This window comes from Erythrolamprus reginae, chromosome 2 (assembly GCF_031021105.1).
Source record: "Erythrolamprus reginae isolate rEryReg1 chromosome 2, rEryReg1.hap1, whole genome shotgun sequence".
Classification (NCBI taxonomy): Eukaryota; Metazoa; Chordata; class Lepidosauria; order Squamata; family Dipsadidae; genus Erythrolamprus; species Erythrolamprus reginae.
Window position 1 is genome coordinate 20180582 of NC_091951.1, and position 16561 is coordinate 20197142.

At 45.4% G+C, this 16561-nt stretch overlaps 1 protein-coding gene across 1 annotated transcript in view; it reads right to left on the reverse strand.

Moving 5' to 3' along the window:
- Positions 1–7334: 7334 nt before the first annotated feature.
- LOC139159807 (zinc finger protein 354A-like) overlaps positions 7335–16561 on the reverse strand; it is a 33521-nt gene continuing 24294 nt past the window's right edge. Inside the window, exons 9-10 of the mRNA XM_070737204.1 lie at positions 15057–15173; positions 7335–9807 (exon numbers count right to left, since the gene is read on the reverse strand). Coding sequence (XP_070593305.1) covers positions 7973–9807; positions 15057–15173 — 1952 coding nt within the window. The 3' untranslated portion in view covers positions 7335–7972. The remainder of the gene's footprint in view (positions 9808–15056; positions 15174–16561) is intronic.

Below are 16561 nucleotides of genomic sequence, written 5' to 3' on the forward strand. Positions count from 1 at the left end.
AAAATATTTTAAATTGTAAATTATTAGATTTGTCATGAACTGTTTTTATTGTGTTGTGAGCCGCCCCGAGTCTATGGAGATGGGCGGCATACAAATCTAATAAATAATAATAATAATAATAATAATAATAATAATAATAATAATAATAATATTGCGCATGTGCAAGTCCCCACACCCATAATTCAATTCTATAAAGCCCTTCATGGCATCAGACCAGAATATCAAATACAAATGTAATAAATTATTATTAAATTATTATTATTATCTCCGGGACCACCTTCTGCCGCACGAATCCCAGCGACCAGTTGGGTCCTACAGAGTTGGCCTTCTCCGGGTCCCGTCGACTAAACATTGTCCAGCATGACCCAGGGGAAGAGCCTTCTCTGTGGCGGCCCCGACCCTCTGGAACCAGCTCCCTCCGGAGATTAGGATTGCCCCCCACCCTCCTTGCCTTTCGTAAACTCCTTAAAACCCACCTCTGCCGTCAGGCATGGGGGAATTGAGACATCTCCCCCGGGCCTATATAGTTTATGCATGGTATGTTTGTGTGTATGTTTTGCTTTTTAAATAAGGGGTTTTTAGTTACTTTTAAATATTAGATTTGTTGTACATTGTTTCATTATTGTTGTGAACTGCCCCAAGTCTACGGAGAGGGGCAGCATACTAATCTAATAAATAATAATAATAATAATAATAATAATAATAATGCCTGAGCAGGGCATATACAGTTTTCCCCACCCCCCAGAGTGTTTCACAACTTCTGGTGGGCCCAGTAGACTTGTGTGTCACCCTTACCAGTCTCCAAAGGCTTCCCTGGAGCTGTGGGAGAGTAAAAGCGCCCTCCCCCATCCCCACGGAGGCTCTCTGGAAGCCAAAAACACCCTCCCGGAGCCTCTACGTGAGCCAAAATTCAGCTGGCCGGCACACATTCACGTTGGAGCTAAGCTAGGGCAACGGTTCGCGTGCCAGCAGATATAGCTGCGTGTGTCACCTGTGGCACCCATGCCATAGGTTCACCATCACTGGCCTATACTTACCTGGCATCCAAAACAGGCCCCATGAAGACTCCTGGGAGGGGAGAGGTGGCGTGAGCAGGGCCAGCTGAAAATTTGGCCAGCAAGCACACAACAACAACAACAATAATAGGATCTCAGCAGACATTTGAAAACCATCGGAATTGACAAAATCTCCATCTGTCAATTGCAAAAGGCTGTTTTACTGGGATCGGCAAACATAATTCGCCGCTACATCACGCAGCCCTAGGTGCTTGGGAAGCGCCCGACTGGTGATGAAATACGAAATCCAGCATGGTGATCTCATTTGCTGTGTTGTATTGATGATGATGATGATAATAATAATAATAATAATAATAATAATAATAATAATAATAATAATAATAATAATAATAAAAGGATCTCAGCGGACATTTGAAAACCATTGGAATGGATAAAATCTCAATCTGTCAATTGCAAAAGGCCGCTTTACTGGGACCGGCAAACATAATTCGCTGCTACATCACGCAGTCCTAGGTGCTTGGGAAGCGCCCGACTGGTGATGAAATACGAAATCTAGCATAATGATCTCGTTTGCTGTGTTGTATTGACATAATAATAATAATAGAAACATAGAAGACTGACGGCAGAAAAAGACCTCTTGGTCCATCTAGTCTGCCCTTATACTATTTCCTGTATTTTATCTTACAATGGATATATGTTTATCCCAGGTATGTTTAAATTCAGTTACTGTGGATTTATCAACCACGTCTGCTGGAAGTTTGTTCCAATACAACAATAATACAACAATAATAATATATTAGATTTGTATGCCACCCCGTTGTATGCTGGAGCTGAGGTATGTGAGCCAAAATTCATCTGGCCAGCGCACACATGCACATTAGAGCTGAGCTAGGGCAATGGCTCGCATGCCCACAGATATCGCTCCGCGTGCCCCCTGTGGCACCCGTGCCATAGCTCCGCCATCATGGGTCTAATGCAGTGGTCCCCAACGTTTTTTCCACCAGGGACCAGTTTCAGCAAGACAATTTTTCTATGGCCCAGTGGGGGCGGAAAGGGGCGTGGTTGGGGGCGGGATTAAGCATGGGGGTGCTGGTCCTCCCCGCCCCTCTTTCCCGCCATCGTCCTGTGGCCGGCAGAACCTGCCTCCCAAGCCCTCTTGCCCAGCGGGAGCTAAGCGCTGGAGAGAGGGGGTCAGGCTGGCCCTCCTGCCTCCCCCCAGCCAAAAACGCAAAAGCGCCCCGCGGCAGAAGCCAAAAGAGGCTTGAGCCTCTCGGTCCTTCCCGCCCCTCTGTCCCATCCATCGTCCTGTGGCCGGCAGAACCTGCCTCCCGAGGCCTCTTGCCTGGCGGGAGGAGAAGCGCTGGAGGGAGGGGGTGGCGGCATGAGGGCCGGCAGCTGCTGACTCCACGGACCGGTGCAACATGCCCCGCGGCCCGGTACTGGTCCGCGGCCCGGTGGTTGGGGACCCCTGGTCTAATGAGATCATGAGCTGAGAAAGGAAACGCAAGAAAATGCACATACCCTTGATTCTACTGCCTCAGATCAAGGCATAAACTCATTTATTTATCAAGAAACAACTAACTGGCCTCGTAACAAGGACCCCACACTTACACAAAATGCTATTACAGAAATACAGTACAATTAGAAATTAGTGAACACAACTCCTATAACAAAATGGCTATAGGATAGTACCCTATTTCCCCGAAAATAAGACAGCGTCTTATATTAATTTTTGCTCCCAAAGATGTGCTACATCTTATTTTCAGGGGATGTCTTATTTTTTTTAAATGAAGAAAAAATGCAGCTTAGAGGGAACGGTGTCGCCGATGCGTGTAGGGTGCGATCCTGCTGCAGCAAAAACGCATCCAAACACACAGCTGCATGTTGGATGTGTGTTGGATGTGTTTTAAATCTGATTGATGCAGTTTTTTGGGATGCAATTTATAGACAGCAATGTTTATATATGTTCTGTTTGGGAATGCTGTGAAACAAAACGTCTCCTACGTCTTACTTTCAGGGGATGCCTTATACAGTGATACCTCGTCTTACAAACCCCACGTCGTACAAACTTTTTGCGATACAAACCCGGGATTTAAGATTTTTTTGCCTCTTCTGCCAAACTATTTTCACCTTACAAACCCACCACGGGGATGCCCTCCCTCCGGACTTCTGTTGCCAGCGAAGCGCCCGTTTTTGCACTGCTGTGATTCCCCCGAGGCTCCCCTCCATGGGAAACACCACCTCCGGACTTCCGTGTTTTTGCGATGCTGTAGGGAAATCACAGCAAGGAAATCACAGCAGCGCAAAAACGGGCGCTTCGCTGGCAACGGAATTCCAGAGGTGGGGTTTCCCAGAGAGGGGAGCCTTAGCGAAATCGCAGCATCACAAAAACACGGAAGTCCGGAGATGGGGTTTCCCATGGAGGGGAGCCTCAGGGGAATCCCAGCAGTGCAAAAACAGGCGCTTCAGCTGGCAAAAGGGGTGAGTTTTGGGCTTGCACACATTAATCGCTTCTCCATTGATTCCTATGGGAAACATTGTTTCGTCTTACAAACTTTTCATCTTACAAACCTCGTCCCGGAACCAATTAAGTTCGTAAGACGAGGTGTCACTGTATTAGGCAATTCTACGAAACCTCTCATATGTCTTACTTTCGAGGGTGACTTATTTTCGGGAAAACAGGGTATGATTCATTCAAGCTGCAGCATACAGGTAGGCCTCGACATATGACCACAATAAAGCACGTTTCTGTTGCTAAGTGAGACAGTTGTTAAGTGACTTTTACCCCCTTTCACGACCTTTCTCGCCAGGGATGTTAAGTGAATCGTTGAGTTTGTCAACTTCATAGCACGGTTGTTTTTTAATTGAATCTGGGTTTCCCCGTTGAGTTTACTTGTCAGGTGGTTACCAAAAAGGATCCCGTGACTCTGGGACACTGCAATCGTCATAAATGTGAGTCAGTGCCAAGCACCCAAATGTAACTGGTCGTAAATGTGGAAAACGGTCATAAGTCATTTTTTTCAGGGCTGTTGTAACTCTGAACTAAAGGAATGGTAAGTCGAGGAGTACCTGTACACACCCTTGAATCAGTGGTGGGTTTCTATTGGTTCACACCGGTTTGGCGAACCAGTTGCAGCAGCGGGAGGCTCCGCCCACTTGCCCGGATGACATCACAGATGTTCTGCACATGTGCAGAAGGTTCGGTGCATGCCCAGAAGCGTCAACCAGTAGCAAAATTAAGTGAAACCCGGCCCTGCCTTGAATCTACTGTCTCGGGTCAAGGCAAAAATTCATTTAATTACCAACAGGCAACCAATAACACAACAAGGATCCCATGTTGCTACTAGAAGAAAACACAGTAAAATTTACAGAACGCTTATAATAAAATAAGTATAGGGCACTATAATTCATTCAAGCTACAGTATATTCCGATTCACCTCAGGAAATAGCCGCATCCAAGAACAGCCGGTCCCATTGGAAGCTGGATTTAAAAACAACGTTTTAATAAAATCTCCAACCCTGAGCTGTAAATCCATTAGTTTTGCTTCATGCCAGCCAACTTCGGAGCACCCACAACTTCTTGGAGGCAAGGAGTTCCACAGATTAATTGTTGTAACTGTCAGGAAATTTTTCCTTAAGTTCTAAGTTGCTTTTCCTTAGTTCTAAGTTGCTTTTCTCTTTCATCCGTTTCCATCCTGGGGTCATTGAGAATTAGCTGCCAATCTTAACTTTTCTAACGTCTTCTCTATGACAATTCATACAACAACAAAAAAGGCCACGAGAATTATTAAGTTATTGCAATTTCTGAAGGTTTAAACGTTCCTTCTTCTAGCAAACTGGTCCGCTTGAAAAGTCTAGCAACAGAGTACATGCACAGTATTATTATTTTCAGAAAAGATACAGATATAAAGCTGCAGAGGGTTTTTTTTTTTAGTCTCCTTCAAACCTGAACAGAAGAGAGATTTCGACCCACTGAAGAATTGCCCTCTTATCGTAGTAAATTAAGGTTCGGAGATAAATGTGATACATTAACATATTATGCTACTTCATGGTTGTCCCAAAAGTGCTTTTTTTCGAGAGGTAACTGGAGTTTCTTCTTCTTATTTTTTTGAAGATGTTTCACTTCTCATCCAAGAAGTTTCTTCAGCTCTGACTGGATTCTATTTACTGTACCACCATCCTGTCAGAATTGAACAAGCTGCTCAGAGAAGCAAAATGTCTTAAAAAAAAACCCAAGGAAGTCCAGTTGCCTCTTGAAAAAACACCTTTGGGACAACTGGGACCTGGAGGACCCAGCATCTCCACAGACATACTCCACGGGTGAACCATGATGGTTACAATGAACAAGCCACAGTTCATCAGATTCACCCAACACAGGAAATGAGGTCAAAGGAGCTGGGTTCCCATCTCACCTCAAGTCCAACTGAAGGAAAATAACTTCAAAGTGAAACCAAAGTCCATTAATGGTTCTGTAAAGGGGACCAAGGGTCACAAGAGGGCCCAAAACGGCATTGTATTTGTGCCACAGATGCTATGTCTCTTTCATACAGGCTTGCGATGTCAAAATGTATGCACAAAAGTGGGACAACTTGCATTGTGTTAGCATGATCTGTTTTCATTGTCGGGCCCACTTCCAAACTTTTGTGTAGCTGCGGCCCCCAAAACTTTTAGCACCAGGGACTGGTCCAGTGGAGGGTGTTTTTCCTGTAGACCGATTTGTGTGTGTGTGTGTGTGTGTATGCAGTTTTGTGTACTGCCTGGATCCCGCATGTGTGCGGATGGGACTTTACTTGCTTGTGCGGCCCAGTTTGTGGCGGGCCTGATAGAGAGGAATCTTTTCATTCCCCACTTTCCTGTCAGAGCTGAAGTAGCTTCTTTGGATGACAATAGAAACATCTTCAAAAGAAAAAAAAAACCTAGAACGTTCAAGTGCCTCCTTTAAAAAAGTACTTTTTGGATGCCTCAGAGCAGTGTTTTTCAACTAGTGTGCCGTGAGACATGGTCAGGTGTGCCGTGAGGAAATTAAATATGGGTCCCCAAACTACAGCCCATGTGCCCGATAGGGCCCACGGAGGCCATTTATCCGGCCTACTGCCAGCTGCCTCCATCCGAACATAAACATTCCCCTCAGAATCCCTCCAGCTATCGGCGACAGGAAGAGTGGAGGCACAGGGAACGCTCACTGACCAATCACCTTCTAGGATTCATCCCGAACACTAGCGATGAACCAATAGCAAGCCGCCTCTCATCCACACCCAGGAAGGTCCCCACTCGGGCTGCCGCACACTTGTCATTGCGTGGCCGTGGCGAGTAGATGAAGGTGCCACTCCTCCCCGTGGTCCCGATTTCTAATCCTGGTCAGGACTGGAGGTAAATGTGGCCACCACTAGATGAAGCCTCAGCCTCAGCTGGTTATGTCTATCCTATTCACACAAAGTGAGTATAAATACATTTAGAAACTATATTATTAACTATATGTATAATATGTACTGTGTTAGAGTGTCATTTTGTGTCATTTTGGTGTGCCCCAGGATTTTGTAAATGTAAAAAATGAACCGCGGCTCCAAAAAGGTTGATAATCACTGCATTAGAAGTAATCCTCAACTTAACCCCGATCATAACTCTGTCAAGAATTCATTCATCTATTATAGTTTCAGCTGGTAAGACAGGAACACCCCCCCCTAAACACACTGAGAAAAAAGGGGGAAATGATCACAGGGAAAAAAGTGTAAACAAAATTCACCATGGAAACTAGACCATAGCTCCCCTGAGGACTGACTGCCCTCACTAGCCAGAGCTACAGGAAATTTGGAAATGTACTTGGAGCAGATGTGGCTTCCGGTGCAGGATAGTCAACCTGATGCTTCCCAGATGTTTGGGGACAAACCCTCCCCTGCTATTATCTCAACGCATCCCTGACTAGTAGCAAAAATCTATGCAGGATGAAGCTAAAAACATTCAGAGCAGTGGTGGGTTCTACCAGTTCGGACCTGTTTGGGCGAACTGGTAGCGGGAATTTGGCCCCGGTCACCGAATTGGTAGTGTTGACCGACTTGCCACACCCCTGAACCAGTTCCCCAAGTCGCCGCTGCCTGAAAGCAGCTGGCAATGAACTGTCTGCCCATGCACAAAGGCTTCTGCACATGTGCAGAGGGTCAGAACCCAGATGTAATGTGCACATTTCCGATGCGAAGGGTACAATTCCGAACTGGTAGGGAAAGTAAGAGAAACCTACCCCTGATCCAGAGGATATTTGGTTGCCTTCCTATGCATTTGAAACTTCATTGACCTTTTTTCCTTCCTTCCTTCCTTCCTTCCTTCCTTATTTCCTTCCTTCCTTCCTTCCTTATTTCCTTCCTTCCTTCTTTATTTCCTTCCTTCCTCCCTCCCTCCCCCTCCCTCACACCCTGACCCTAGTCGCTCATTTAATGGCTCAATGTTTGGGAGATAATTTGTGTGTAAAAATCAACCCGAAATCCTTCAGAACAAATGGGAGCAGAGATACCTAACTCATTCCCCACAAACTAATTTCTCGGATTTAAATCCTACGTAGCTGGTAGATTTGCAGTAGGGAAAAAATGGCAGGACAGCTATTCCTGAATTTTTTCCAACGTGCATCTCTGTGCTGTTTGGCAGGAAAGAAGCACCATGGGTCCTTATTTTACCCACCTCGGAAGGATGGAAGGCTGAGTCAACCTTGAGCCGGTGATGAGATTTGAACTGCTGAACTACAGCCAGCAATTAGCTGAAGTAGCTGTAGTGCTGCACTCTAACCACTGCACCAGCCTGGCCAGGAGAGAAGAAAGGTTAAATCTTCTTTTCTTCTACCATGGCTTTTTCCGACATTACTTGAAGTCTTCCACCGTTCCTCCCCCAAATTAACTGGGAAATCCTATCCAAGATTTTCCCAGGTGAGATCCGCAGCTCTTCTTTCCTTCTTTTTTTCCCCGAAAGGGTTAAGCAGCCGCTTTCCCAAGTCTTCCCGTAGTTCTCAACCTGGACCTCCAGCTTGGTCCTTGAGAGGGGGAAGCGCCGAAAGGAAGCGAAGCGTTGGGAGGTAGCGTTGACGGGGAAGCGTTTGGAGGAAGTGTTGGCGACGACGAAGCGTTTGGAGGAAGCGAAGGCTCCGTACTCTCCTTCTCGTGCCTCTTCTCGTGTTTCACGCGGGTGGAGTTGCGTTTAAAGCTTTTGCCGCAGATGTTGCAACGAAAAGGCTTTTCTCCCGTGTGGGACCTCTGGTGCGAGATCAGGTGCGCCCTTTGAACGAAGCCTGCGGGGCAACGCGAGCATTTGAAGGGCCTGTCCTTGGTGTGGATTCTCTTGTGCACGATGAGGTGTGTCTTCTGGCAGAAACTCTTTGGGCAGTGGGAGCACTTGTACGGCTTGTCCCCCGTGTGGATTCTTTCGTGCTTGATGAGGGACGAGTATGAGCCAAAGCCCTTCCCGCAGTCGAAACATTGGTGCGTTTTCTCCCCCGTGTGGGATTTCTGGTGCCTCCGAACGTCGGGCATCCGGGCGTAGTTTTTCCCGCAAACCGGACACTTGAAAGGCCTGATCCCTTTGTGGGCCCGTCGGTGGACGTGGAAATGGGAGCTCCGATGGAAAGTTTTCCCGCAGTCGGAGCAGCGGAAACGCTTCTCCTTTTGGTGCGCTTTCTTGTGTTTGGTAAGGTGGGTGGACTGGCTGAAGACCTTCCCGCAGTCGGAACACTTGTAGGCCGTGGTCCTTTGGTGCATCTGTTTATGTTTCTGGAGGAGGAGACTCTGATTAAATTCCTTCCCGCATATGGGGCACGGTTTTGGTTTCCTTCCTTTGCCGGTTCCTGGCTGGAGGAGGTCTTTGCTGGTATTTTGACGGTCAACTGGAGAAATGATTGATTTCTCTTCTCTGGTCTTTTCTCCAGCTTCCTTTTTCCTTTCAGATTTGCGTCGAGAATATGTTCTGAGCTCCGCTGGGCGAAGCCCCGAGTCTTTTCTCAAGGCACCTTGTGCTACAATTTTCTTAACAATTGCTGGATGGGGATTGGTTTTCTTCTCTTTCTCCTTTTCTTTCTCCTTCTGTTTCTCCATCTTCTTCTCTGTCTGTCTCTTCTCCTTCTGTTTCTCCATCTTCTTCTCGGTCTGTGTCTTCTCCTTCTGTTTCTCCATCTTCTTCTCGGTCTGTCTCTTCTCCTTCTCCATCACCTCTTTCTCCCTTTCTGATTTCTCCTTATCCTTCTCTTTCTCCATCTTCTTTTCTGTCTGTCTCTTCTCCTTCTCCTTCTCCATCTTCTTTTCTGTCTGTCTCTTCTCCTTCTCTTTCTCCATCTCCTTCTCAGTCTGTCTCTTCTCCTTCTCTTTCTCCATCTCCTTCTCAGTCTGTCTCTTCTCCTTCTCCATCACCTCTTTCTCCCTTTCTGATTTCTCCTTCTCTTTCTCCATCTTCTTTTCTGTCTGTCTCTTCTCCTTCTCCATCTTCTTCTCAATCTGTCTCTTCTTCTCCTTATCTTTCTCCATCTCCTTCTCAGTCTGTCTCTTCTCTTTCTCCATCACCTCTTTCTCCCTTTCTGATTTCTCCTTCTCTTTCTCCATCTTCTTTTCTGTCTGTCTCTTCTCCTTCTCCATCTTCTTCTCAATCTGTCTCTTCTTCTCCTTATCTTTCTCCACCTCCTTCTCAGTCTGTCTCTTCTCTTTCTCCATCACCTCTTTCTCCCTTTCCAATTTCTCCTTCTCCTTCTCCATCTCCTTCTCAGTCTGTCTCTTCTCCTTCTCCATCACCTCTTTCTCCTTGCTCTTCTCTTGCTGCTGAGATGCTACCATAAACAATAGAAAAGACTACTCAGTGAATAAGTTCACCCCAGGAATCAGTTGACCCCCAAATATCATACAGGATCTGAAAGCAATTCGTTCATTCACATCATGCTATCAGAGCTCATCACTTAAACCTATTTCTTAAGGATATGCAAAGTGTTTTAAATTTCAAATCACTTTAAATCAGTCTGGAAGTTGAGCCATGGCAACTGGACCTGTAATGCCTTGGTAAGACCAGACTTAGAAGACTGCATCCAATTTTGGTCATTGTATTTAAAAAAAAAAGATGTAGAGACTCTTGAAAGAGTGCAGAAAAGAGCCACAAGATAATTAGGGCGGCTGGAGGTTAAAACATACAAAGAACAATTGCAGGGGTTGGGTATGTCTGCTTTAATGAAAAGAAGGAATAGGGCTGATAGGACAGCAGTGGCTGCCAGAGAGGAGGGAGTCAAACTATTCTTCAAAACTCCCAAGGGTGGAACAAGAAGCAATGGGTAGAAACTAATCAAGGAGAGAAGCAACTTAGAACCGAGGAGAAATTTCCTGACAGTTAGAACAATTAATCAGTGGAATTGGCTTCCCTTCAGAAGTTATGAATACAGTAGTACCCCTAGATACGAGCATAATCCGTTCCATAAGGGAGCTGGTATCTCGAGGCAACTCGTATCTGGAACAAGTTGTTTTTCCCCTCCGAGATAACCAAAAGCAAGGATTCTTGCGCCACCTAGTGGACGCTCGGCTCATATCCCGAATTTCAGCTCGGAACTAGAACGGAAATGTTTCTCCCCTCGTGGCTCGTATCTTGAAATACTCGCATGTAGAGCAGCTCGTATCTAGAGGTACTACTGTATTCCAACAATGGAAGTTTTTAAGAAGAGACTGGGCAGCCATTTGTATAAAATGATATAGAGCAGGAGTGAAATCCAAATTTTCTTTACTACCAGTTCTATGGGAGTGGCTTGGTGGGCACGGTGGGGTTGGTGGCCGTGGCAGGGGAAGGATACTGCCATATCTCCACTCCCACCCCATTCCTGGGAGAAGGATATTGCAAAATCTCCATTCCCACCAATGGTGGACAGCAGCCAGGGGTGGTCAGGTGTTCCTTTCCGGTAGGAAATTCTGGGGTGAGCACGTAGCTGCACACCCACGATGCGTCTCCACGCAAGATTTGGCCTCTGCGCATGCTCAGCAAGTGAAATCTTGCATGAGGACGCATGTGTGAGTTTTGGGCGATTTTCACTGTTTTTTTGCTTCTGCGCATGCGTAGAAGCAAAAATATCGGCGAAAATCACCATAGAAACATAGAAGACTGACGGCACAAAAAGACCTCATGGTCCATCTAGTCTGCCCTTATACTATTTCCTGTATTTTATCTTACAATGGATATATGTTTATTCCAGGCATATTTAAATTCAGTTACTGTGGATTTACCAACCACGTCTGCTGGAAGTTTGTTCCAAAGATCTCCTACTCTTTCAGTGAAATAATATTTTCTCACGTTGCTTTTGATCTTTCCCCCAACTAACTTCAGATTGTGCCCCCTTGTTCTTGTGTTCACTTTCCTATTAAAAACACTTCCCTCCTGAACCTTATTTAACCCTTTGACATATTTAAATGTTTCGATCATGTCCCCCCTTTTCCTTCTGTCCTCCAGACTATACAGATCGAGTTCATGAAGTCTTTCCTGATACGTTTTATGCTTAAGACCTTCCACCATTCTTGTAGCCCGTCTTTGGACCCGTTCAATTTTGTCAATATCTTTTTGTAGGTGAGGTCTCCAGAACTGAACACAGTATTCCAAATGTGGTCTCACCAGCACTCTATATAAGGGGATCACAATCTCCCTCTTCCTGCTTGTTATACCTCTAGCTATGCAGCCAAGCATCCTACTTGCTTTCCCTACCGCCCGACCACACTGCTCATCCATTTTGAGACTGTCAGAAATCACTACCCCTAAATCCTTCTCTCCTGAGGGATTTAGGGGTAGTGAATATCGCTCTTGCTGCGCATGTGCAGAAGGCAAACCTTGCGCCAATAGGCATGCGCATACCCACTGGACAGCCGCGGAAGGCACACCGCCGAAGACGAGCGTCCCTTCATTGATTCCCATCCCACTCTGGGGCCAGCCAGAGGGGGTATTTGCCGGCTGCCTGAACTACTCAAAATTTCCTCTACCGGTTCTCAGAACCTGTTAGAACCTGCTGGATTTCACCCCTGATGTAGGGTCTCCTGCTTGAGCAGAGGGTTGGACTAAAAGACCTCCAACTTCCCTCCCAACTCTGTTATTCTGTTCTGTTTTGGACTTCTTTTCTTGCCAGCCCAAGATATTTCGCTGCCTATCCAAGTAGCTCCTTCAGATAAAGCAGCTTCTTCTTGGATGTTGTGGTTAGCTCTGGCCCAGCTCCTGCCCCAGGGACTGTGGATGTGGGGGAGACATCCACATGCTGCAGGCCTTTTTTGCCCCCGGTGGAATCTCCTGATGAAGACTCCTCTGACCAAGAAGACATGAGTGACAGGCAGGAGGAGAGTGGGGCAGACAGCTCAGAAGGAGATCAATTATCTAGCTCCTCCTTGGATTCGGAACAAGAGTTAATGATACAGCCACGCATGCAGAGAGCGATGCATAGGCAACAACAACTGAGATATTATTATCAAAGAAAATGAGGCCACCTGTGGTTGGGTGGGGCTGTGGTAATTAGTGAGGCTGCTATAAATAGCAGCCTGTGGGTTTGGCCATTGTGGAGGATTATTTGATCGTTGTGTTTCGTGCCTGCTTTGCTGACTTTGACCTTTTGTGTGCTGATTTTTCCCCGCTTTGAAACTAAACCAGGGCAAAGTGTGTTTCACTTTGTGAAAGAAGAAGGACTGTGAATTGCCTCACAGCTGCAAGCTAAGTATCTCAGAACTGATAAGGGACTTGTACAAATTACCAGTTTGTTTGGAGACGAGTGCTCTTTGCTATATCAAAAGAGGGCTTGGTTTAAGTGAATTTGCATTATAAAGAACATTGCTTTGAATTTTCAAACGTGTGTGTGTGTGTCTAAAATTTGTATCTGTGAAGTTTTGGGAGGATTCTACCAGAGAGCCCGACAGAACATTGGATAAGCAGCAAAATGAAGAAGTCCAATTGCCATGACTCCATTTCCAGACAGTTGTATGTAGATTACTGAGAATCTTCACCGACACTTTGAATCGGAAACACGTGATTTAAAAGTTTGAAACACCCTACTTCCCACACAGAATTATCTTATTTTGGAAAGATTTTCAGCTTGAAACACTCCCTAAAATGATTAATCTATAAAAATTTAGACACGGAACCGAAAACTACAATCTTTGGTATTTTTACATTATTTCATTTGTTTATTTGATTAGCATCCTGCCTTTCAGCTCTGTTGTCTACTTAAGCAACTTAATTTGAATTCTGATAAGTATCCATTATGTCAAATTCCACTTTGAAACTGTTAGGAAAGTAACAGGAAAGGTAAGTTTCAGTGACTCCAGCAGTATTTCATTTAGTTTTATGTAAATATATTCACAATTTCTTATACAGTAGTACCTCTAGATACGAGCTGCTCTACATGCGAGTATTTCCAGATACGAGCTAGGAGGGGAGAGACATTTCTGTTCTACTCCCAAGCTCAAATTCGGGATACGAGCCGAGCGTCCACTAGGTGGCGCAAGAATCCTTGCTTTTGGTTAGAATCCTTGCTTTTGGTTATCTCGGAGGGGGAAAAGTTATTTGTTTCAGAATACGAGTTGCCTCGAGACACAAGCTCCCTTATGGAATGAATTATGCTCGTATCTAGGTGTACTACTGTATTATGGAGGAAATGTATGTGGACACTAAGGGTTGAGGACAGTTTGATGATATGTCTGTCAATCAATCAATCAATCAATCAATCACGTCCAATAATAAAAAAACTTCAGAGCAATTTTTAGAAAAAAATATAAGGGAAGGCTTCCACTGAAACAATATGCAGATTTCTGACTGTTTCTTTTCAGGCCGGAAATGGAAAACTGGAAAACATAATTTTTACAATGTGACTTTGGGGTGAGTCAGATTCAAAAGTTCATTGACAAGGGATGGTCTGTGTTTGCTAGGCCAGATGGACATTAAGCAGGTAATCCTTGAGTTATGGTCAAAATTGGGATCAGAATTTCCATTGCTAAGCAAGGTGGCTGTTAAGGGTCTTTCAGGATTAGGACTACCCACTCCTGATCCAAAAACATGGAGAGTGGAGAGAAGGCTAAAACAGCGCAGACCGAGCAGGCTACTCTGGAGAAGAGTGCCCCACCCATCTTCACAAGGCACACCTGGGGAATGAGACTTTGAGGAGGGGCATTTGTCGGGAACAAACACTGAGTTCCTGACGTGTTGAGTGCCGACATTTGAATTTCCCCAAAGTCCTTGCATTTTTTGCTGACTTTCTGGACTTTTTTGCCTGGATCCTTTGCATCTTTGATTGGCCCTGCTGGGTTTATTGCTGTGCAGCCTTGAGGCATATACCCTGTTTCCCCGAAAATAAGACGTACCCCGAAAGTAAGGCATGTCAGAGGTTTTGCAGAATTTGCTAATATAAGGCACCCCCCGAAAATAAGGCGTAGTCAAGTTTACATACGGTACGGTGGAAAAACATATGGTACCATTCAAAGCTGTTCATAGCGGTACCGTAATAATGTGGCGTCCCCTGCTGGCCCCTTCCATCGCTTTGTACCGTCCAGTACAGCAGACACAGTCTGTTGCTGTCTCACCGCCATTACAGTCTCCACTACAGTGTGTAGACTGTAGTTCCTCTAGTGACCGGAAGCTGCAATAGCGGGAGTATACTGTTGTACCATATAAGTGCCGTCGTTTGTGTGTGTGGGTGCCATACTGACAGGTACCGTACCGTAATCACTGTACCGTATGGTACACTTTCTTTGGGGGTGTCAGCTTTTCTGCCTGTGAATTTGTCTTATTTGAGAAATATAAGGCACCCCCCAAAAATAAGACGTAGCACAACTTTTGGAGCAAAAATTAATATAAGACAGTGTCTTATTTTCGGGGAAACACGGTAACACTGGGCTGGACTATTTGGAGCCAGAGGCTGCTTGAGGTCAGAATGGGAATTTGTCATCCCTTTGCTCTGGGACTGGCCAGAAACTTGAGAGCGTTTGGGGAAATTTGGCACAATAAAGGGACGGTTTGAACTGCCGGCTGTTTGTGCTGTGACCTGGATTATCACAATGACCCACGCTTCATTTTCCCCACCTGCGGTGCTGACATCTTGACTGCCCCTTTTCTCAGATAGTTGAGAGCGCAGACCCGAAACGGCCTCGCCTTGTTCCTCCATCCAGGAGTTTGGACCCAAACCGGTGAGCGAGAGAACTAGTGCAAAAACAAAACCCAAGAAAATAAAATCTAGGTTGTTTTATTTAACCATCCTTCTCTAGGTCTCAGCACCAAATGAACAACAACAAGGTAACAACAAGGTAACCGGACCAGAATATCTCCGGGACCACCTTCTGCCGCACGAATCCCAGCGACCAGTTAGGTCCCACAGAGTGGGCCTTCTCCGGGTCCCGTCAACAATGTCGTTTGGTGGGACCCAGGGGAAGAGCCTTCTCTGTGGCGGCCCCGACCCTTTGGAACCAACTCCCCCCAGATATCAGAGTTGCCCCCACCCTCCTTGCCTTTCATAAGTTCCTTAAAACCCACCTCTGTTGCCAGGCATGGGGGAATTGAGACTTTCCCTCCCCCTAGGCTTATAAACTTTATGCATGGTATGTTAGTATGTATGGTTGGTTTTTAAATTGGGGTTTTAAATTAACTTAAACTTAAATATTAGATTTGTTTACATTGTATTATTATTGCTGTGAGCCGCCCCGAGTCTGTGGAGAGGGGCGGCATACAAATCTGATTAATAAATAAATACATAAACAGCAACGTTGAGTGTAGAATTAAAAGCAAAATTAAATGTCTTTGTCAGCTGCCACCAGATGCTACCATGTGGTGAAAGTCTGCCATGAACTCTGGGAAGGGTAGATTGGTTAGGTTAGGTCCCACAGAGTTGGCCTTCTCCGGGTCCCGTCGACTAAACAATGTCATCTGGCGGGACCCAGGGGAAGAGCCTTCTCTGGCGGCCCCGACCCTCTGGAACCAACTCCCCCCGGATATCAGAGTTGCCCCCACCCTCCTTGCCTTTCGTAAGCTCCTCAAAACCCACCTCTGTCGTCAGGCATGGGGGAATTGAAATTTTCCCTTCCCCCTAGGCTTATAGAATTTATACATGGTATGTTTGTATGTATGATTGGTTCTTTAAATTGGGGTTTTTTAGATTATTTTTAATATTAGATTTGCTTACATTGTCTTTTTATTGTTGTTAGCCGCCCCGAATCTGTGGAGAGGGGCGGCATACAAATCTGAATAATAATAATAATAATAATAATAATAATAATAATAATAATGGGAGGGAAAATCCTTGGGGAAAACCCAAAATAACTGAATTGTCACCTATCATGGCCAAATTGTATGAATGGTATGCATCCAGGCTAAATGGGTAGTTTAATTACGGGTTTTAATTAGGGTTTTATAGTTTTAGACTGTACATTTTACTTCTTTTTATTGTATTGTACTTTATATTAATAATGAATTATAATAATTTATTAGATTTGTATGCCGCCCGTCTCCGAAGACTCGGGGCAGCTCACAACATAGTACATATTGTTGTAAACCGCCTTGAATCCTTCGGGATTGTGCGGCATAGAAGTCGAATT